This window comes from Anomaloglossus baeobatrachus, chromosome 11, assembly GCF_048569485.1.
Source record: "Anomaloglossus baeobatrachus isolate aAnoBae1 chromosome 11, aAnoBae1.hap1, whole genome shotgun sequence".
Classification (NCBI taxonomy): Eukaryota; Metazoa; Chordata; class Amphibia; order Anura; family Aromobatidae; genus Anomaloglossus; species Anomaloglossus baeobatrachus.
In genome coordinates, this window is record NC_134363.1 from 194209191 (window position 1) to 194230572 (window position 21382).

The 21382-nt window shown below is 54.6% G+C and overlaps 1 protein-coding gene across 1 annotated transcript in view; it reads left to right on the plus strand.

Annotated features, from left to right (window-relative positions):
- ST14 (ST14 transmembrane serine protease matriptase) overlaps window positions 1-20859 on the plus strand; it is a 31543-nt gene extending 10684 nt beyond the window's left edge. Inside the window, exons 2-19 of the mRNA XM_075327418.1 lie at window positions 7241-7400; window positions 7480-7607; window positions 8981-9051; window positions 9347-9495; window positions 10473-10508; window positions 10588-10828; window positions 10902-11041; window positions 11128-11225; window positions 11300-11409; window positions 11890-12020; window positions 12162-12266; window positions 12397-12507; window positions 12668-12781; window positions 13288-13416; window positions 13574-13760; window positions 13842-14119; window positions 18916-19052; window positions 19945-20859. Coding sequence (XP_075183533.1) covers window positions 7241-7400; window positions 7480-7607; window positions 8981-9051; window positions 9347-9495; window positions 10473-10508; window positions 10588-10828; window positions 10902-11041; window positions 11128-11225; window positions 11300-11409; window positions 11890-12020; window positions 12162-12266; window positions 12397-12507; window positions 12668-12781; window positions 13288-13416; window positions 13574-13760; window positions 13842-14119; window positions 18916-19052; window positions 19945-20106 — 2487 coding nt within the window. The 3' untranslated portion in view covers window positions 20107-20859. The remainder of the gene's footprint in view (window positions 1-7240; window positions 7401-7479; window positions 7608-8980; window positions 9052-9346; window positions 9496-10472; window positions 10509-10587; window positions 10829-10901; window positions 11042-11127; window positions 11226-11299; window positions 11410-11889; window positions 12021-12161; window positions 12267-12396; window positions 12508-12667; window positions 12782-13287; window positions 13417-13573; window positions 13761-13841; window positions 14120-18915; window positions 19053-19944) is intronic.
- The last annotated feature ends 523 nt before the right edge of the window (window positions 20860-21382 follow it).

Sequence of the window (21382 nt, forward strand, 5' to 3'; positions counted from 1 at the left end):
AATCAGTAAGTGAAAGTAAATAAACACAACACCACCCCCCCCCCCCAAAAAAAAACGAACAACCTTTTATTTGGAATAAAATACAAATGCCCCCTCTTTCACCACTTTCTTAACCCCATAATCACCCAAACAGGTCTGACGTAATCCACACGAGATCCCACTGCAATTCAGCACTGCTACATCTGCCTCTCACAGCGAGCGCCATAGAGCATGACTGTCCGCTGTGAGTACAGACAGAGCCGCACATTCAGAATGAACTTGGGTGAACCCCTGATGTCACAGCTGCGGGTCCCACAGTACGGTGTATCATGGCACTGGCATCATGGGTTCACCGCTGTGAGGTTCAGGCCGTGACTGAAGTGAGCTGCGATATCAGTGGTGACGTCACTCACTTGAGTCCTCCACAGGCAGCTCACTTCAGTCGCGGCCTGATTTGCGGTCACAGATGGAGGACTCAAGCGGTGGTCGCAGCTAACCTGAGTGACGTCATCACTGTTAGCACTGCTCACTTCAGTTGCTGCGTGGAGCTCACAGCAAGCGGTTGTGTTTTATGGTGCTCGCTGCGAGTGTCAGATGTAGGAGTGCTGGAAGAGTCGTGGGACCTCGTGTGGATTACTTCGGACCTCGTGTGGATTACTTCGGATCTGCAGGAGTGTTTGGGGGTTATTAAAGTGGTGAAAGAGGATGCTTTTTTTGTATTTTATTCCAAATAAAGGATTCTTTCAGTGTTTATTTACTCTCACTTACAGATTAGGGATGGAGTGGAGTCTCATAGACAGCACCTGTGGGCTACCATTAACTCCTTATTACCCCGATTTCCACCACACCAGGGCAGTCGGGAAGAGCTGGGTAAGGTCATGGGACTGTCACATCTAATGGATTCGGCAATTCCGGGCGGCTGCTGGCTGATATTTTTAGGCAGGAGAGAGCCTAATAACCATAGGTCTCCCCAGCCTGAGAATACCAGCCCCCAGCTGTGAGGCTCTATCTTGGCGGGGAATCAAAATTGGGAGGACCGCACACAGTTTTTTTTTTTTTTTTTTTTATTATTTTACTGTACAATATAGACCTGCCCACCAGCATCTGATTGGTTAGTCAGCTGTTACTCAGCATGGGGATGGGTCTGACTGCAACCAATCACAGACGCCGGTGAGTGGGGGAAGCAGTGAATATGCATGAGCCTAATGAACCGCCCCGGAAGAAGGAGAGGCCGTGGGAGCAGTGACAGCCGCGCTGGTGATCGGTGATATGAAGCGCTTGGAGAGAGATGTGGGTGACCCTATTTTTTTTGTGACAAAAACGCAAGTAAAACATGTGCAAAACGCATCGGTTGGCTCGCCTGCATTGTTCCTTGCGTTTTTCATCCCCTCCTTGATTTCAATGGATGACAATACATGACAAAAACACAAGAAGAATGAACTAATAAACTGCAATGTGCATGCAGCAAATCTGACTTCTCATAGATTTTACTGGGAAGTCAAAACTGCGGCAAAAAAATGAGACAAACGCAGCATGCGCATGTAGCCCTATACCCCTTCATCCATCGTTACCTAGAACAGGTAGCCTCTTCAGGTGATTTTTTTTTTTTTTTTTTTTTTTTTTTTTTTTTTTTTTTGTGGGATTGCTGGTCATCAGGTGTTTTGCAGCGGCGGTGTTTCTGCATAGCTCCATGGAGGGACTGAGCCCATTGCTTAACTGTTCTAAGCTGGAATATGGCAAGAAACGCTAAAAAGAAGCCACTTTCCATTGTTGCTTTAAGACATGAAGCTCATTCAATCCTGAATATTGCTAGGACCTTGACGATCTCCTGAACTTGTCATGAAAACCATAAATTATGATTAAATTGGCTGTCATGACTTCACAGGAAAGGGAGACCAAGAATGACTTGTGCTGCAGAGGATAAGTCCATCAGAGTTACTGGCCTCAAATAACAGCCCTCAGAGATGAAGCTCAGACATGGAGTATCATGCACATCATCGCATCAGCTGCCCGGAGGAGACTGTGAGGAGCGGTCTCTATAGTTCAATAGCTGCAGAGAAGGGCAAAAAATGTCTGGTATGGACTGAGCATTACATCAGTGGGAATATGTGGTGTGGACCCTGCCGCTAGGCTTCTGTGAAATGGAGAAAGCGACTGGATGGTTTGTTTGTGCGGTGCCCACCGTGCAGCATAGTGGGGGGAGATGTGATGGGAGGTACCTGCTGGTGACTCTGGTGAGGATTCCTAGCATATGGCGGCCCCCACAGTGTTCAGCAGGGTCCGCCATCCCATCTGCTCTTCGCATTATGGGACCTTCATTTGTGTAACGGGACGATTACCCAAAATGTCTCCACCGTATAAGGGCGATGTGACCGGGGAGGAGAGGGATGGAGGCTGCGACCGGGGAGGAGAGGGATGGAGGCTGCGACCGGGGAGGAGAGGGATGGAGGCTGCGACCGGGGAGGAGAGGGATGGAGGCTGCGACCGGGGAGGAGAGGGATGGAGGCTGCGACCGGGGAGGAGAGGGTTGGAGGCTGCGACCGGGCAGGAGAGGGTTGGAGGCTGCGACCGGGCAGGGGAGGGTTGGAGGCTGCGACCGGGGAGGGGAGGGATGGAGGCTGCGACCGGGGAGGGGAGGGATGGAGGCTGCGACCGGGGAGGGGAGGGATGGAGGCTGCGACCGGGGAGGGGAGGGATGGAGGCTGCGACCGGGGAGGGGAGGGATGGAGGCTGCGACCGGGGAGGGGAGGGATGGAGGCTGCGACCGGGGAGGGGAGGGATGGAGGCTGCGACCTGGGAGGGGGAGGGATGGAGGCTGCGACCTGGGAGGGGGAGGGATGGAGGCTGCGACCTGGGAGGGGGAGGGATGGAGGCTGCGACCGGGGAGGGGGAGGGATGGAGGCTGCGACCGGGGAGGGGGAGGGATGGAGGCTGCGACCGGGGAGGGGGAGGGATGGAGGCTGCGACCGGGGAGGGGGAGGGATGGAGGCTGCGACCGGGGAGGGGGAGGGATGGAGGCTGCGACCGGGGAGGGGGAGGGATGGAGGCTGCGACCGGGGACATGGCCTCCACCATTACCAATATGAACCAATGGAGGTGGGATAGGGTGGATATAGAGAAAGCAAAACAGCGACAAGCGCTGAGCACATCCCGGAAATCCTTCACCCCCTACCGGAGAGAATGAGGGGCGTACAGTAGTCAAAATAGAGGGGGCTCCAGGAGAAATGAGGGGCAATGCGTACACTGGTGTGTGGCACTTATGTTTCTTTACTGCTTGTTTCCATATTTGCTCCTGTCTTCATTGTGGTTTTGCTGCGTTCAGTCTGAATCTACAATGTGCACATTCTCATATGAACCAGGAGTTGTCTGGCAAGGTGTATACGCCATATCCGTCCATGCTTTACCGCAGGTATATACACCATATCCGTCCATGCTTTACCGCAGGTATATACGCCATATCCGTCCGTACTTTCATACCGCAGGTATATACGCCATATCCGTCCATGCTTTACCGCAGGTATATACGCCATATCCGTCTGTACTTTCATACCACAGGTATATATGCCATATCCGTCCATACTTTCATACCGCAGGTATATACGTCATATCCGTCCGTACTTTCATACCGCAGGTATATACGCCATATCCGTCCGTACTTTCATACCGCAGGTATATACGCCATATCCGTCCGTACTTTCATACCGCAGGTGTATACGCCATATCCGTCCGTACTTTCATACCGCAGGTGTATACGCCATATCCGTCCGTACTTTCATACCGCAGGTATATACGCCTTATCCGTCCGTACTTTAATACCGCAGGTATATACGCCTTATCCGTCCGTACTTTCATACCGCAGGTATATACGCCATATCCGTCCGTACTTTCATACCGCAGGTATATACGCCTTATCCGTCCGTACTTTAATACCGCAGGTATATACGCCTTATCCGTCCGTACTTTCATACCGCAGGTATATACGCCATATCCGTCCATACTTTCATACCGCAGGTATATACGTCATATCCGTCCGTACTTTCATACCGCAGGTATATACGCCATATCCGTCCGTACTTTCATACCGCAGGTGTATACGCCATATCCGTCCGTACTTTCATACCGCAGGTATATACGCCTTATCCGTCCGTACTTTCATACCGCAGGTATATACGCCTTATCCGTCCATACTTTCATACCGCAGGTATATACGCCATATCCGTCCGTACTTTCATACCGCAGGTGTATACGCCATATCCGTCCGTACTTTCATACCGCAGGTGTATACGCCATATCCGTCCGTACTTTCATACCGCAGGTGTATACGCCATATCCGTCCGTACTTTCATACCGCAGGTATATACGCCTTATCCGTCCGTACTTTCATACCGCAGGTATATACGCCATATCCGTCCGTACTTTCATACCGCAGGTATATACGCCATATCCGTCCGTACTTTCATACCGCAGGTATATACGCCTTATCCGTCCGTACTTTCATACCGCAGGTATATACGCCTTATCCGTCCATACTTTCATACCGCAGGTATATACGCCTTATCCGTCCATACTTTCATACCGCAGGTATATACGCCATATCCGTCCGTACTTTCATACCGCAGGTGTATATGCCATATTTGTCCATGCTTTCATACCGCAGGTGTATACGCCATATCCGTCCATACTTTCATACCGCAGGTGTATACGCCTTATCTGTCCATACTTTCATACCGCAGGTGTATATGCCATATCCGTCCATACTTTCATACCGCAGGTGTATATGCCATATCCGTCCATACTTTCATACCGCAGGTGTATACGCCATATCCGTCCATACTTTCATACCGCAGGTATATACGCCATATCCGTCCATACTTTCATACCGCAGGTGTATACGCCATATCCGTCCATACTTTCATACCGCAGGTATATACGCCATATCCGTCCATGCTTTCATACCGCAGGTGTATACGCCATATCCGTCCATACTTTCATACCGCAGGTGTATACGCCATATCCGTCCATACTTTCATACCGCAGGTGTATACGCCATATCCGTCCATACTTTCATACCGCAGGTGTATACGCCATATCCGTCCATACTTTCATACCGCAGGTGTATACGCCATATCCGTCCATACTTTCATACCGCAGGTGTATACGCCATATCCGTCCATACTTTCATACCGCAGGTGTATACGCCATATCCGTCCATACTTTCATACCGCAGGTGTATACGCCATATCCGTCCATACTTTCATACCGCAGGTGTATACGCCATATCCGTCCATACTTTCATACCGCAGGTGTATACGCCATATCCGTCCATACTTTCATACCGCAGGTGTATACGCCATATCCGTCCATACTTTCATACCGCAGGTGTATACGCCATATCCGTCCATACTTTCATACCGCAGGTGTATACGCCATATCCGTCCATACTTTCATACCGCAGGTGTATACGCCATATCCGTCCGTACTTTCATACCGCAGGTGTATACGCGCAGCTATGTTTACTCAGACATGTGGTGAGGTCACGGCGTCTCCTCCTCTCGGGAACGTCGGCACTTTCTGGTGAGGTGTGTGTCAGTCGTGTCTCATCCGCGCTCTGCAGATGCTTTGCAGGTGACCGGGATTCCCGCCGCCTCCACCCACTGAAACTGCCTGTTCCTGTCTCACTTCCAGGTGAAGAGCTCAGTTTCTCCGAGAGTCTGACTCCTGCTGTCACACCGCCCCCTACAGGAGAGGGCGCGACTGACCACTGTCTCATACCATCCAATGTATATTACTCACCATACTGCAGCTTCAGAGCTGAAATCGCACCACATTCCCAGCTTACTAAACAACTAATGTATGTGCACAGTGCACCAGCAGAATAGTGAGTGCAGCTCTGGAGTATAATACAGGAGGTAACTCAGGATCAGTAATGTATGTACACAGTGACTGCACCAGCAGAATAGTGAGTGCAGCTCTGGAGTATAATACAAGAGGTAACTCAGGATCAGTAATGTATGTACACAGTGACTGCACCAGCAGAATAGTGAGTGCAGCTCTGGAGTATAATACAGGCGGTAACTCAGGATCAGTAATGTAATGTAATGTACACAGTGACTGCACCAGCAGAATAGTGAGTGCAGCTCTGGAGTATAATACAGGAGGTAACTCAGGATCAGTAATGTATGTACACAGTGACTGTACCAGCAGAATAGTGAGTGCAGCTCTGGAGTATAATACAGGAGGTAACTCAGGATCAGTAATGTATGTACACAGTGACTGTACCAGCAGAATAGTGAGTGCAGCTCTGGAGTATAATACAGGCGGTAACTCAGGATCAGTAATGTAATGTAATGTACACAGTGACTGCACCAGCAGAATAGTGAGTGCAGCTCTGGAGTATAATACAGGAGGTAACTCAGGATCAGTAATGTATGTACACAGTGACTGTACCAGCAGAATAGTGAGTGCAGCTCTGGAGTATAATACAGGAGGTAACTCAGGATCAGTAATGTATGTACACAGTGACTGTACCAGCAGAATAGTGAGTGCAGCTCTGGAGGATAATACAGGAGGTAACTCAGGATCAGTAATGTATGTACACAGTGACTGCACCAGCAGAATAGTGAGTGCAGCTCTGGAGTATAATACAGGAGGTAACTCAGGATCATTAATGTAATGTATGTACACAGTGACTGTACCAGCAGAATAGTGAGTGCAGCTCTGGAGTATAATACAGGAGGTAACTCAGGATCAGTAATGTATGTACACAGTGAGTGCAGCAGCAGAATAGTGAGTGCAGCTCTGGAGTATAATACAGGAGGTAACTCAGGATCAGTAATGTATGTACACAGTGACTGCACCAGCAGAATAGTGAGTGCAGCTCTGCAGTATAATACAGGAGGGAACTCAGGATCAGTAATGTAATGTATGTACACAGTGACTGCACCAGCAGAATAGTGAGTGCAGCTCTGGAGTATAATACAGGAGGTAACTCAGGATCAGTAATGTATGTACACAGTGACTGCACCAGCAGAATAGTGAGTGCAGCTCTGGAGTATAATACAGGAGGTAACTCAGGATCAGTAGTATAATACAGGAGGTAACTCAGGATCAGTAATGTATGTACACAGTGAGTGCAGCAGCAGAATAGTGAGTGCAGCTCTGGAGTATAATACAGGAGGTGTGTGATGTATATTTCGGTTTGTTTTCCGCTTTGTCACTTTCTGATTCTGTATGTAGTGACTTTTCTTCTGTTTTCTTGCAGAGCTTTAATGGAATTGAGGAAATGGTTGAGTTTCTTCCCGCCACGGACACCAAAAAAATGGAGAAAATGACCATAAAGAGAAAACTTGTGATAGTCGGCATAGTGTGCGCGGCTGCTGTGATCTCGGTGGCCGTTGGCCTCCTGGTCTGGCACTTTGCCTGTAAGTGATGGCGGTTTTGCTGGTTCGTGTGGTTCGGCGCAGGCAGTGCATCTTTCATTGTGGTCTTGTCTTACCTTAGATCGTAGCGCTCCAGTTTATAAAGTCTACACCGGGTCCTTGACGGTAACTAATGTCCCTTTCGTTGAAGCCTTTGAAGACCCGACGTCCCCGCAATTTGCAGATCTGTCTGTAAAAGTGACTGAAGTGGTGAGTGTGGTGTGAGTGCAGGCTGTGCGGTGTCAGCACCGTGTGGGTGGCTGTGCGGTGTCAGCGCCGTGTGGGTGGCTGTGCGGTGTCAGCACCGAGTGGGTGGCTGTGCGGTGTCAGCACCGTGTGGGTGGCTGTGCGGTGTCAGCGCCGTGTGGGTGGCTGTGCGGTGTCAGCGCCGTGTGGGTGGCTGTGCGGTGTCAGCACCGTGTGGGTGGCTGTGCGGTGTCAGCACCGTGTGGGTGGCTGTGCGGTGTCAGCACCGTGTGGGTGGCTGTGCGGTGTCAGCACCGTGTGGGTGGCTGTGCGGTGTCAGCACCGTGTGGGTGGCTGTGCGGTGTCAGCACCGTGTGGGTGGCTGTGCGGTGTCAGCACCGTGTGGGTGGCTGTGCGGTGTCAGCACCGTGTGGGTGGCTGTGCGGTGTCAGCACCGTGTGGGTGGCTGTGCGGTGTCAGCACCGTGTGGGTGGCTGTGCGGTGTCAGCGCCGTGTGGGTGTCAGCACCGTGTGGGTGGCTGTGCGGTGTCAGCGCCGTGTGGGTGGCTGTGCGGTGTCAGCGCCGTGTGGGTGGCTGTGCGGTGTCAGCGCCGTGTGGGTGGCTGTGCGGTGTCAGCGCCGTGTGGGTGGCTGTGCGGTGTCAGCGCCGTGTGGGTGGCTGTGCGGTGTCAGCGCCGTGTGGGTGGCTGTGTGGTGTCAGCGCCGTGTGGGTGGGTGTGTGGTGTCGGTGGGTGGGTGTGTGGTGTCGGTGGGTGGGTGTGTGGTGTCGGTGGGTGGGTGTGTGGTGTCGGTGGGTGGGTGTGTGGTGTCGGTGGGTGGGTGTGTGGTGTCGGTGGGTGGGTGTGTGGTGTCGGTGGGTGGGTGTGTGGTGTCGGTGGGTGGGTGTGTGGTGTCGGTGGGTGGGTGTGTGGTGTCAGCGCCGGGTGGGTGTGTGGTGTGAGCGCCGGGTGGGTGTGTGGTGTGAGCGCCGGGTGGGTGGCTGTGTGGTGTCAGCGCCGTGTGGGTGGCTGTGTGGTGTCAGCGCCGGGTGGGTGGGTGTGCGGTGGGAGCGCCGGGTGGGTGGGTGTGCGGTGGGAGCGTCGGGTGGGTGGGTGTGCGGTGGGAGCGCCGGGTGGGTGGGTGTGCGGTGGGAGCGCCGGGTGGGTGGGTGTGCGGTGTCAGCGCCGGGTGGGTGGGTGTGCGGTGGGAGCGCCGGGTGGGTGGGTGTGGGGTGGGAGCGCCGGGTGGGTGTGGGGTGGGAGCGCCGGGTGGGTGGGTGTGCGGTGGGAGCGCCGGGTGGGTGGGTGTGCGGTGGGAGCTCCAGGTGGGGTGTCTGTCTTTGTCTGTCTGTCTTTCTCATCCCGCCCGGTTGCGTCACCCTCTTGTCTCCTGCGCAGCTGCTGAGCGCCTATCGAAGTGATCCCGCCATCGGGCCGCACGTGGTCAGCTGCAACGTCACCGCCTTCAGGTGAGGGGAGGGTGAAACTGTGAAATGGCAGTAAATGAAGGGCCAGGGCCTCCTGTGATGGGGCAGATACTGACCCCATGGTGGTTCACAAGATGGCGGCAGTATAGACATCATTGTGCATGGCCGGTGGTGGATGAAGCCGCAGATGTGGTTCCTGCATACCGCTGCCGCCATACTGGTTATTTTGGGGGGTTTCCAAGATCACCGCAGTCAAGAGTGGGTTAATGTATATTCAGATAAGAAGCAGCCATGACACATAGTGACGACAGCTCCACCTGTGTCTTCTCCTCCGTAGTGAGGGCAGCGTCATCAGCTATTACCTGTCCGAATTCAGAGTGCCGGCGTACAAGGAGGTCGCCCTGGACAACGCCATGAACGAGCTGAAGGTGAAGACCGCCAAAGTGCGCCAATTCAGTCTGGCCGTGGATACGTTTGTGGCGTACCGTAAGTTGTCAGCTACAATGTCCCTACTACGGGGAACAATCCTCCCAAAAGGCAAAACCGCGGCACCCCCAAACACAAACTGTGCCGAAACGTGCTTATCCCCTGTGTACAGCGCAGCCCCCCCGCATTACACTGTGTACAGCGCAGCCCCCCCCCGCATTACACTGTGTACAGCGCAGCCCCCCCCGCATTACACTGTGTACAGCGCAGCCCCCCCCCGCATTACACTGTGTACAGCGCAGCCCCCCCCGCATTACACTGTGTACAGCGCAGCCCCCCCCGCATTACACTGTGTACAGCGCAGCCCCCCCCCGCATTACACTGTGTACAGCGCAGCCCCCCCGCATTACACTGTGTACAGCGCAGCCCCCCCGCATTACACTGTGTACAGCGCAGCCCCCCCGCATTACACTGTGTACAGCGCAGCCCCCCCGCATTACACTGTGTACAGCGCAGCCCCCCTGCATTACACTGTGTACAGCGCAGCCCCCCTGCATTACACTGTGTACAGCGCAGCCCCCCCGCATTACACTGTGTACAGCGCAGCCCCCCCGCATTACACTGTGTACAGTGCAGCCCCCCCGCATTACACTGTGTACAGCGCAGCCCCCCCCGCATTACACTGTGTACAGCGCAGCCCCCCCGCATTACACTGTGTACAGCGCAGCCCCCCCCGCATTACACTGTGTGTACAGCGCAGCCCCCCCCGCATTACACTGTGTGTGTACAGCGCAGCCCCCCCCCGCATTACACTGTGTGTGTACAGCGCAGCCCCCCCCGCATTACACTGTGTGTGTACAGCGCAGCCCCCCCCCGCATTACACTGTGTGTACAGTGCAGCCCCCCCTCTCAATACACGGTATATACAGGGCATAGTATGTGGCCATTATCTGGCGCACACGGTGCAGTATTCCAGTCTGCCCCGCTTCCTTGCCTCCGTTGCCGTCATGGTCTCATCCTGTGTTCTCTGGTTGCAGCCACCGATCCGCAGATGGCGAGGACGTTCCAGGACAGTAAGTTCTGCTTGTCTTCTCCTCGGGTTTGGGCCGCGCGTTGCTCCTCAGAGTCCTCCATGTTGTTCTTCTCCCGCAGACAAGTGCAGTTATTTCCTTCACTCCAGCCCTGGGGTTGAGACGCAGTTCACCACTCCTGGATTTCCCAATTTCCCCTACCGACCCAACTCCAGGTGTCAGTGGGCGCTGCGGGCGGACGCCGGCCACATGATCCTGCTTCATTTCAAAACCTTCAAGATGGAGGCCTGCAAGCCAAACAAAGGGGACGTAGTGACGGTGTACGACTCTCTGACCGCCATGGAGCCGCGTGTCCTGGTGAAGTGAGTGTGACGGGAGTGTTGTGCACCGTGCGGGGGTCGGGTTTGCTGGATTCTGACCTCTTGCCTCTTGCAGGTTGTGCGGCTCTTACCCTCCATCCTACAACTTGACCTTCGTCTCCTCGCAGAACGTCATGCTGGTGACTCTGGTCACAGACAATGTGGGGAAACATCCCGGCTTCCTGGCCGAATTCACCCAGATCCCGAGGGAGACACGTAAGATCTGCCGTATACCCGCCGGGTCGTGAATACTTATTATATTGCAGACGTAATGGACGGCCTGCTATTTCCTCTCCTTCCAGTGTGTGGCGCACAGCTAAAGGATGCCAGCGGCGTGTTCAGCACCCCCTTCTACCCGGCCCATTACCCCCCCAACAGGGAATGTATATGGGACATCCAGGTACGCGCCGGCCGGTGCTTTACAATGGCGTCTCGTCCGCCCCGGCTCTGCTCATGGGGTTTGTTCTCTTGCAGGTTCCCGGGAACCAACACGTGAAGGTTCGATTCCTCATGTTCTACCTCCTGGAAGCCTCCGCCCTGGTCACCAGCTGCCCCAAGGACTACGTGGAGATCAATAATCAAAGGTAGTGATGGTGCACGCTGCCGGCCCTTCATGCTGACACTTGTAGGTCAGCCTAGGCCCATGCTGTTCAGAGGGGACCAATGTGTCTCTTGATATGGAGGATGAATCTAATGGAAAAGAGGTCCGTGCAGGGAGTACAGGGCCGGACGGCTCATCCTGTCTGAGGCTCCCGCCATGTGGAGGACAATATTGTAATCGTGACGGGAACTGAAGTTTGATCATTATTGGGCAGAGGGGCGTCTACACCGGGAACGGACGGCGGAGCCGTGTTACATGGTGTCCAGTACAGCAGCGCTGCGTCCAGCCACAATCGCCTAGAAAGAGCAGACTGTCCAGCTGTGGCCGCCTGCCTCCTCCATTGCTCATCTTGCCGGATGCCAGCCCTGTCGTCCCCGTACCCCCTCGCTCGTCTGTGCCCCCCCCCCCTCCCGTCTTTGCCCCCCCCCCCGCTCGTCTGATTCTTGTACTCTTCTTCTTGCAGATATTGCGGGGAACGGACTCCGTTTGTGGTTTCCAGCAACAGCAGCAGGATGATCATTCGGTTCCGCTCGGACCAGTCGTACACGGACACCGGCTTCATGGCGGAATACTTGTCCTACGAGCCGCAGAATCGTGAGTACACTCTTGCCTGTGGAGTGTGGTGGTACCATGTTGGGGGTCATAGCCAGGGTGGGGATCGTCCATCCCTATATACGTGGTGCTGCAGATGGACGGCCTGTGGGGGTTGCCGGCTGACTGGTTTTATTTTTGCAGCCTGCCCCGACCAGTTTACCTGTAAGAGCGGCCGCTGTATAGATCTGGTCCGGAAGTGCGATGGGTGGAACGACTGCGGTGATTCCAGTGATGAATCCTCGTGCAGTGAGTAATACCGTCAGCCTTCACGTGGAGGGGAGCGTGGCCTGTCGTGCCGGGTTCTGCCTGTCGGGGGCGCACGTCTTGCTGTATATTTCTGTGCTTTCTTGACGTCTCCCCGTCCTCTCCTCCGCAGCCTGCTCCACTCAGCAGTTCCGCTGTAAGACCAGTCAGTTCTGCAAACCCAAGTTCTTCATGTGCGATGGAGTGAACGACTGCGGAGACGGCACCGATGAAGTGGACTGCAGTAAGTCTCCGCTCGCAGCCGCCGCCGACTATTTCCAGGGCCGGCCTTCGTCTCACGCCGGCCTTCGTCTCACGCCGGCCTTCGTCTCACGCCGGCCTTCGTCTCACGCCGGCCTTCGTCTCACGCCGGCCTTCGTCTCACGCCGGGTTTCTCTTTTCAGAATGTCCAGACAAGTATCTAAAATGTAGAAATGGCAAATGCTTCCCGCAGGAGCAGAAGTGCGACCGAACCGACAACTGTGGAGACGGCACCGACGAGTCCGAATGTGGTGATGGTGAGTGACAGCCGGAAAGTATGTGAACCCTCGGGAGAGGAGAGTCAATAGCAGAGCAGACGGTCCACAGCTTTACAGGTGTCTGTTATAATGCTGCTTCCATGTGGCTGAGGGACTATACCAGGCCATCGGGTCAGAACTAAGGGGCAGTGATAGGACATGTCCCCCAACTCTCTCCACCTACTGGAGGAATGGAGGGTTTACTTCTATGGGAGTTATTGCTGTGAGATATTTCCACCCAGCGGATGTCATAATAGTGTATCCTACTGCAGTCTGGAAGGGTCTCCTGTCCTGGGGTAATACCAGTCCTGGCCATGAACAGGAGGGGCGCTGTGGTCAGTGTAATACAGCTCAGCCATTATTACAGACACGATTTTGGAGGGCTGGGCACAGTTATTGGCCGGAGATGCGAGACACAGACCAGATCACACGGCGACGTGCCTGAGGGGCCGGGCCCGCACGGCGACGTGCCTGAGGTGCCGGATGACATTGGTTTTGTGTTGCAGCTCTGGTAACCACCTGCACAGAGAACACCTTCAAGTGTGACAGCGGAGAATGCATCACCAAGCTGAACCCGCAGTGCGACGGCGTGAAGGACTGTGCGGACATGTCCGACGAGAAGGAAGCAGCCTGCAGTAAGTACCACACATTGAGATCGGCCGAGTCCTGACAGTGGGGGCATATCCCGGTCACTGTAGGATGATGGTCGGTGGGCTCCTGTCCAGAGGCCTATGTTGCGGGAATAGGAAATACCTGAGACCGGACCTGACCCTCACCCCCTCCTCTCTTTAGGTTGTGGGAAGCGTCCGTACAGCAGGAAGACGCGGATTGTGGGCGGTGTGAACGCGGACATCGGCGAGTGGCCCTGGCAGGTCAGCCTGCACACTCCAAAGGAAGGCCACACCTGCGGAGCCTCGCTGGTCTCTTCCACCATCCTGGTGTCGGCGGCGCACTGCTTCCAGGATGCCTCCGGAGTGCGGTACAGGACCCTCCCCATCGGTCGGGACGTGTTGTAAAGCCCCTGTACATCATACTGATCTGTGGAGTCTTTCTCATCTAGATTTTCTGATCCAAGCATATGGACGGCGTATCTGGGGCTGCATGACCAGGCCTCGCGGACCAAGAGTGACAGTGTCGTCCAGCGCAAAATAAAGAAGCTTCTGGCCCACCGAGGATTCAACGACTATACATACGACAACGATATTGCCTACCTGGAACTGGACAGTCCCGTCACCTACACAGACTTCATCCAGCCCATCTGTATCCCCGACACCAGCCACGTCTTCCCCGTCAGCAAATCCATATGGGTGACAGGCTGGGGGGCTCAGACTGAAGGAGGTGAGGGTTAATGGGACGTGTGTACATCATGCCATGCATGAGGTGTATATATAGTGTCCTGCCCCGGGCCATGCATGAGGTGTATATATAATGTCCTGCCCCGGGCCATGCATGAGGTGTATATATAGTGTCCTGCCCCGGGCCATGCATGAGGTGTATATATAGTGTCCTGCCCCGGGCCATGCATGAGGTGTATATATAGTGTCCTGCCCCGGGCCATGCATGAGGTGTATATATAGTGTCCTGCCCCGGGCCATGCATGAGGTGTATATATAGTGTCCTGCCCCTCGCCATGCATGAGGTGTATATATAGTGTCCTGCCCCGGGCCATGCATGAGGTGTATATATAGTGTCCTGCCCCGGGCCATGCATGAGGTGTGTATATATAGTGTCCTGCCCCTCGCCATGCATGAGGTGTATATATATAGTGTCCTGCCCCGGGCCATGCATGAGGTGTATATATAGTGTCCTGCCCCGGGCCATGCATGAGGTGTATATATAGTGTCCTGCCCCTCGCCATGCATGAGGTGTATATATAGTGTCCTGCCCCGGGCCATGCATGGGGGTGTATATATATAGTGTCCTGCCCCGGGCCATGCATGAGGTGTATATATAGTGTCCTCCTGCCCCGGGCCATGCATGAGGTGTATATATAGTGTCCTGCCCCGGGCCATGCATGAGGTGTATATATATATAGTGTCCTGCCCCGGGCCATGCATGGGGGTGTATATATAGTGTCCTGCCCCGGGCCATGCATGGGGGTGTATATATATAGTGTCCTGCCCCGGGCCATGCATGAGGTGTATATATATATATAGTGTCCTGCCCCGGGCCATGCATGAGGTGTATATATAGTGTCCTGCCCCGGGCCATGCATGAGGTGTATATATAGTGTCCTGCCCCGGGCCATGCATGAGGTGTATATATAGTGTCCTGCCCCTCGCCATGCATGAGGTGTATATATAGTGTCCTGCCCCGGGCCATGCATGAGGTGTATATATAGTGTCCTGCCCCGGGCCATGCATGAGGTGTATATATATATAGTGTCCTGCCCCGGGCCATGCATGGGGGTGTATATATAGTGTCCTGCCCCGGGCCATGCATGGGGGTGTATATATATATAGTGTCCTGCCCCGGGCCATGCATGAGGTGTATATATATATATAGTGTCCTGCCCCGGGCCATGCATGAGGTGTATATATAGTGTCCTGCCCCGGGCCATGCATGGTGGTGTATATATAGTGTCCTGCCCCGGGCCATGCATGGTGGTGTATATATAGTGTCCTGCCCCGGGCCATGCATGAGGTGTATATATAGTGTCCTGCCCCTCGCCATGCATGAGGTGTATATATAGTGTCCTGCCCCGGGCCATGCATGAGGTGTATATATAGTGTCCTGCCCCTCGCCATGCATGAGGTGTATATATATAGTGTCCTGCCCCGGGCCATGCATGGTGGTGTATATATAGTGTCCTGCCCCGGGCCATGCATGAGGTGTATATATAGTGTCCTGCCCCTCGCCATGCATGAGGTGTATATATAGTGTCCTGCCCCGGGCCATGCATGAGGTGTATATATAGTGTCCTGCCCCTCGCCATGCATGAGGTGTGTATATATAGTGTCCTGCCCCGGGCCATGCATGAGGTGTATATATAGTGTCCTGCCCCGGGCCATGCATGGTGGTGTATATATAGTGTCCTGCCCCGGGCCATGCATGAGGTGTATATATATGTGTCCTGCCCCGGGCCATGCATGGTGGTGTATATATAGTGTCCTGCCCCGGGCCATGCATGAGGTGTATATATAGTGTCCTGCCCCTCGCCATGCATGAGGTGTGTATATATAGTGTCCTGCCCCTCGCCATGCATGAGGTGTATCATATAGTGTCCTGCCCCTCGCCATGCATGAGGTGTATATATAGTGTCCTGCCCCGGGCCATGCATGAGGTGTATATATAGTGTCCTGCCCCTCGCCATGCATGAGGTGTATATATAGTGTCCTGCCCCTCGCCATGCATGAGGTGTATATATATATATAGTGTCCTGCCCCGGGCCATGCATGGGGGTGTATATATAGTGTCCTGCCCCGGGCCATGCATGGGGGTGTATATATATAGTGTCCTGCCCCTTGCCATGCATGAGGTGTATATATAGTGTCCTGCCCCTCGCCATGCATGAGGTGTATATATAGTGTCCTGCCCCGGGCCATGCATGGTGGTGTATATATAGTGTCCTGCCCCGGGCCATGCATGAGGTGTATATATATAGTGTCCTGCCCCGGGCCATGCATGGTGGTGTATATATAGTGTCCTGCCCCGGGCCATGCATGGTGGTGTATATATAGTGTCCTGCCCCTCGCCATGCATGAGGTGTATATATAGTGTCCTGCCCCTCGCCATGCATGAGGTGTATATATATAGTGTCCCTGCCCCTCGCCATGCATGAGGTGTATATATAGTGTCCTGCCCTCGCCATGCATGAGGTGTATATATAGTGTCCTGCCCCGGGCCATGCATGAGGTGTATATATATATAGTGTCCTGCCCCGGGCCATGCATGAGGTGTATATATAGTGTCCTGCCCCTCGCCATGCATGAGGTGTATATATAGTGTCCTGCCCCGGGCCATGCATGAGGTGTATATATAGTGTCCTGCCCCTCGCCATGCATGAGGTGTATATATAATGTCCTGCCCCGGGCCATGCATGAGGTGTATATATAGTGTCCTGCCCCTCGCCATGCATGGTGGTGTATATATAGTGTCCTGCCCCGGGCCATGCATGAGGTGTATATATAGTGTCCTGCCCCTCGCCATGCATGAGGTGTATATATAGTGTCCTGCCCCGGGCCATGCATGAGGTGTATATATAGTGTCCTGCCCCGGGCCATGCATGAGGTGTATATATAGTGTCCTGCCCCTCGCCATGCATGAGGTGTGTATATATAGTGTCCTGCCCCTCGCCATGCATGAGGTGTATATATAGTGTCCTGCCCCGGGCCATGCATGAGGTGTATATATAGTGTCCTGCCCCTCGCCATGCATGAGGTGTATATATAGTGTCCTGCCCCTCGCCATGCATGAGGTGTATATATAGTGTCCTGCCCCGGGCCATGCATGAGGTGTATATATAGTGTCCTGCCCCGGGCCATGCATGAGGTGTATATATATAGTGTCCTGCCCCGGGCCATGCATGAGGTGTATATATAGTGTCCTGCCCCGGGCCATGCATGAGGTGTATATATATGTGTCCTGCCCCGGGCCATGCATGAGGTGTATATATAGTGTCCTGCCCCGGGCCATGCATGAGGTGTATATATAGTGTCCTGCCCCGGGCCATGCATGGTGGTGTATATATAGTGTCCTGTCCCTCGCCATGCATGAGGTGTATATATCATGTCCTGCCCCGGGCCAAGCATGGGGGTGTATATATATCATGTCCTGCCCCGGGCCAAGCATGGGGGTGTATATATATCATGTCCTGCCCCGGGCCAAGCATGGGGGTGTATATATATCATGTCCTGCCCCGGGCCAAGCATGGGGGTGTATATATATCATGTCCTGCCCCGGGCCAAGCATGGGGGTGTATATATCATGTCCTGCCCCGGGCCATGCATGGGGGTGTATATATCATGTCCTGCCCCGGGCCAAGCATGGGGGTGTATATATCATGTCCTGCCCCGGGCCATGCATGGGGGTGTATATATCATGTCCTGCCCCGGGCCATGCATGGGGGTGTATATATCATGTCCTGCCCCGGGCCATGCATGGGGGTGTATATATCATGTCCTGCCCCGGGCCATGCATGGGGGTGTATATATCATGTCCTGCCCCGGGCCAAGCATGGGGGTGTATATATATCATGTCCTGCCCCGGGCCAAGCATGGGGGTGTATATATCATGTCCTGCCCCGGGCCATGCATGGGGGTGTATATATCATGTCCTGCCCCGGGCCAAGCATGGGGGTGTATATATATCATGTCCTGCCCCGGGCCATGCATGGGGGTGTATATATCATGTCCTGCCCCGGGCCAAGCATGGAGGTGTATATATATCATGTCCTGCCCCGGGCCAAGCATGGGGGTGTATATATATCATGTCCTGCCCCGGGCCAAGCATGGGGGTGTATATATATCATGTCCTGCCCCGGGCCAAGCATGGGGGTGTATATATATCATGTCCTGCCCCGGGCCAAGCATGGGGGTGTATATATATCATGTCCTGCCCCGGGCCATGCATGGGGGTGTATATATCATGTCCTGCCCCGGGCCAAGCATGGAGGTGTATATATATCATGTCCTGCCCCGGGCCAAGCATGGGGGTGTATATATATCATGTCCTGCCCCGGGCCAAGCATGGAGGTGTATATATATCATGTCCTGCCCCGGGCCAAGCATGGGGGGTGTATATATATCATGTCCTGCCCCGGGCCATGCATGTGGGTGTATATATATCATGTCCTGCCCCGGGCCATGCATGTGGGTGTATATATCATGTCCTGCCCCGGGCCATGCATGGGGGTGTATATATATCATGTCCTGCCCCGGGCCAAGCATGGGGGTGTATATATCATGTCCTGCCCCGGGCCATGCATGGGGGTGTATATATCATGTCCTGCCCCGGGCCAAGCATGGAGGTGTATATATATCATGTCCTGCCCCGGGCCAAGCATGGGGGTGTATATATATCATGTCCTGCCCCGGGCCATGCATGGGGGTGTATATATCATGTCCTGCCCTGGGCCATGCATAGGGTATAAAAGGTTGGGGGTTGTAGTATTTATCCGTTGCTTTATCCCAAAGGAACTGGAGCCCAAATTCTACAGAAGGCAGAAATCCGGATCATCAACCAGACTGAATGTAACGTCCTCCTGGAAGGGCAGCTCACCCCCCGCATGATCTGTGCCGGATACGTCAGTGGCGGCATCGACGCTTGTCAGGTGAGCGCTGAGAGCTCGATACGGTGCGTCACTTCCCTTCTCGTAGCCGAGGGCTTGCTGCGGTGCGTCACCTCCGATCTCACAGCCGAGGGCTTGCTGCGGTGCGTCACCTCTGATCTCACAGCCGAGGGCTTGCTGCGGTGCGTCACCTCTGATCTCACAGCCGAGGGCTCGCTGCGGTGCGTCACCTCCGATCTCACAGCCGAGGGCTTGCTGCGGTGCGTCGCCTCCGATCTCACAGCCGAGAGCTCGCTGCGGGGCGTCGCCTCCGATCTCACAGCCGAGGGCTCGCTGCGGGGCGTCGCCTCCGATCTCACAGCCGAGGGCTTGCTGCGGGGCGTCGCCTCCGATCTCACAGCCGAGGGCTCGCTGCGGGGCGTCGCCTCCGATCTCACAGCCGAGGGCTCGCTGCGGTGCGTCACCTCCGATCTCACAGCCGAGGGCTCGCTGCGGGGCGTCGCCTCCGATCTCACAGCCGAGGGCTCGCTGCGGGGCGTCGCCTCCGATCTCACAGCCGAGGGCTCGCTGCGGGGCGTCGCCTCCGATCTCACAGCCGAGGGCTTGCTGCGGTGCGTCACCTCTGATCTCACAGCCGAGGGCTTGCTGCGGTGCGTCACCTCTGATCTCACAGCCGAGGGCTCGCTGCGGGGCGTCGCCTCCGATCTCACAGCCGAGGGCTCGCTGCGGGGCGTCACCTCCGATCTCACAGCCGAGGGCTTGTGCCTTTTGTATCCGGTCTGGGTCATTGGGGGTCCACAGTGATTTGTGCAGACCTGACAGGAGGTTCCCCTGTGTCACGAGCTGGTCCATTGTTACAAACCCTCGGCTGCAGGGCGTCGCTTTCTGTTGTGAATATATTGGTGCTCATTTGGGGCTTTGCGGTCTCTTGCAGGGTGACTCTGGGGGTCCGCTGTCCAGCGTGGAGTCTAACGGGAAGGTGTACCTGGCCGGTATCGTCAGTTGGGGTGAAGGCTGCGCTCGCAGGAACAAGCCCGGAGTCTACACTAAAGTGACGGCCATGAGGGACTGGATCAGGCAGAACACGGGCCTGTGACCGGCCGAGGGGCACAGACTGCTTTTTAAAGAGATAAATATATTTTTGGATTATTTTTTTTTTAGTTTTAAAGAGACATGAACTCTGGCTAAACTGGTGACCGTGCGCGAGTGCGGAGGAAGGGGCCGGAAACCCGGAGCCATTAGTTGTCCGGCTCCTTGTCTCTGCTGCGCTGGGCTGCGGTCGGGCGGTCGGGCGTCCGTGCCGCTGATCTTCATCAAACAGTAAAAGTTCTGGGAGAATCTGGGGGTCCCGGCTCCGGATCTCCTCACACTCCACGATGATGGATCGTCCACATTCTGTGCCGGAGCCGATAGACCGCGAGCGGAGACACGAGTGCACCCGCGGGAAAATCTATAGGAGGCGCCAGCACCAAACCTCCGCTCTGTCCCAGCGACCACAGGCCCGGGAAAGTCTCCACCCGTAGAGCCGATCCTGCGGCGGCCTGCGGAGCGCGGGTTGTGAGCGCTCACCCGCCATCTGTTAACCCCTTCACCTCTGGGGCGGGTTTTATGTTGGACATGTTTTAATGACACTTTTAATCTCTGGACGTGTTGGCGCTCGTCTAGCGCCGTCTGTCGTATTTTATCCGTGTGTTTCTACCTGAAACCTTCGTTGTCCTCAGTCGTCACGAATCCACAGCGGATGCGGAAAATGGCGCCTGTTGTGGGTCACGGTTACATTTCTGTTTTTGCTCCAATCATGAAACTTCCGCAGCGATTTTTAAGTTTATTAATAAAAGTTGTTAATAAAGTTGTGACACTAGAAAGTCAGTACACCCCTAAGAGGATACGTGAGACCTATGTGACCTGACACAGCGTCACTGCTTATATACTGTATATACTGCACCTTTACCACCAACAACAATGGATCTCTGTATACAGGGAGCTCCCCCTAGTGGTGGCTGCAGACAGGATGTTATCATGTATCTCTGTATACAGGGAGCTCCCCCTAGTGGTGACTGCAGACAGGATCTTATCATGTATCTCTGTATATAGGGAGCTCCCCCTAGTGGTGGCTGCAGACAGGATCTTATCATGTATCTCTGTATACAGGGAGCTCCCCCTAGTGGTGGCAACAGGCAGGATCTTATCATGTATCTCTGTATACAGGGAGCTCCCCCTAGTGGTGGCTGCAGACAGGATCTTATCATGTATCTCTGTATACAGGGAGCTCCCCCTAGCGGTGGCTGCAGACATGATCTTATCATATATCTCTGTATACAGGGAGCTCTCCCTAGTGGTGGTTGCAGGCAGAATCTTATCATGTATCTCTG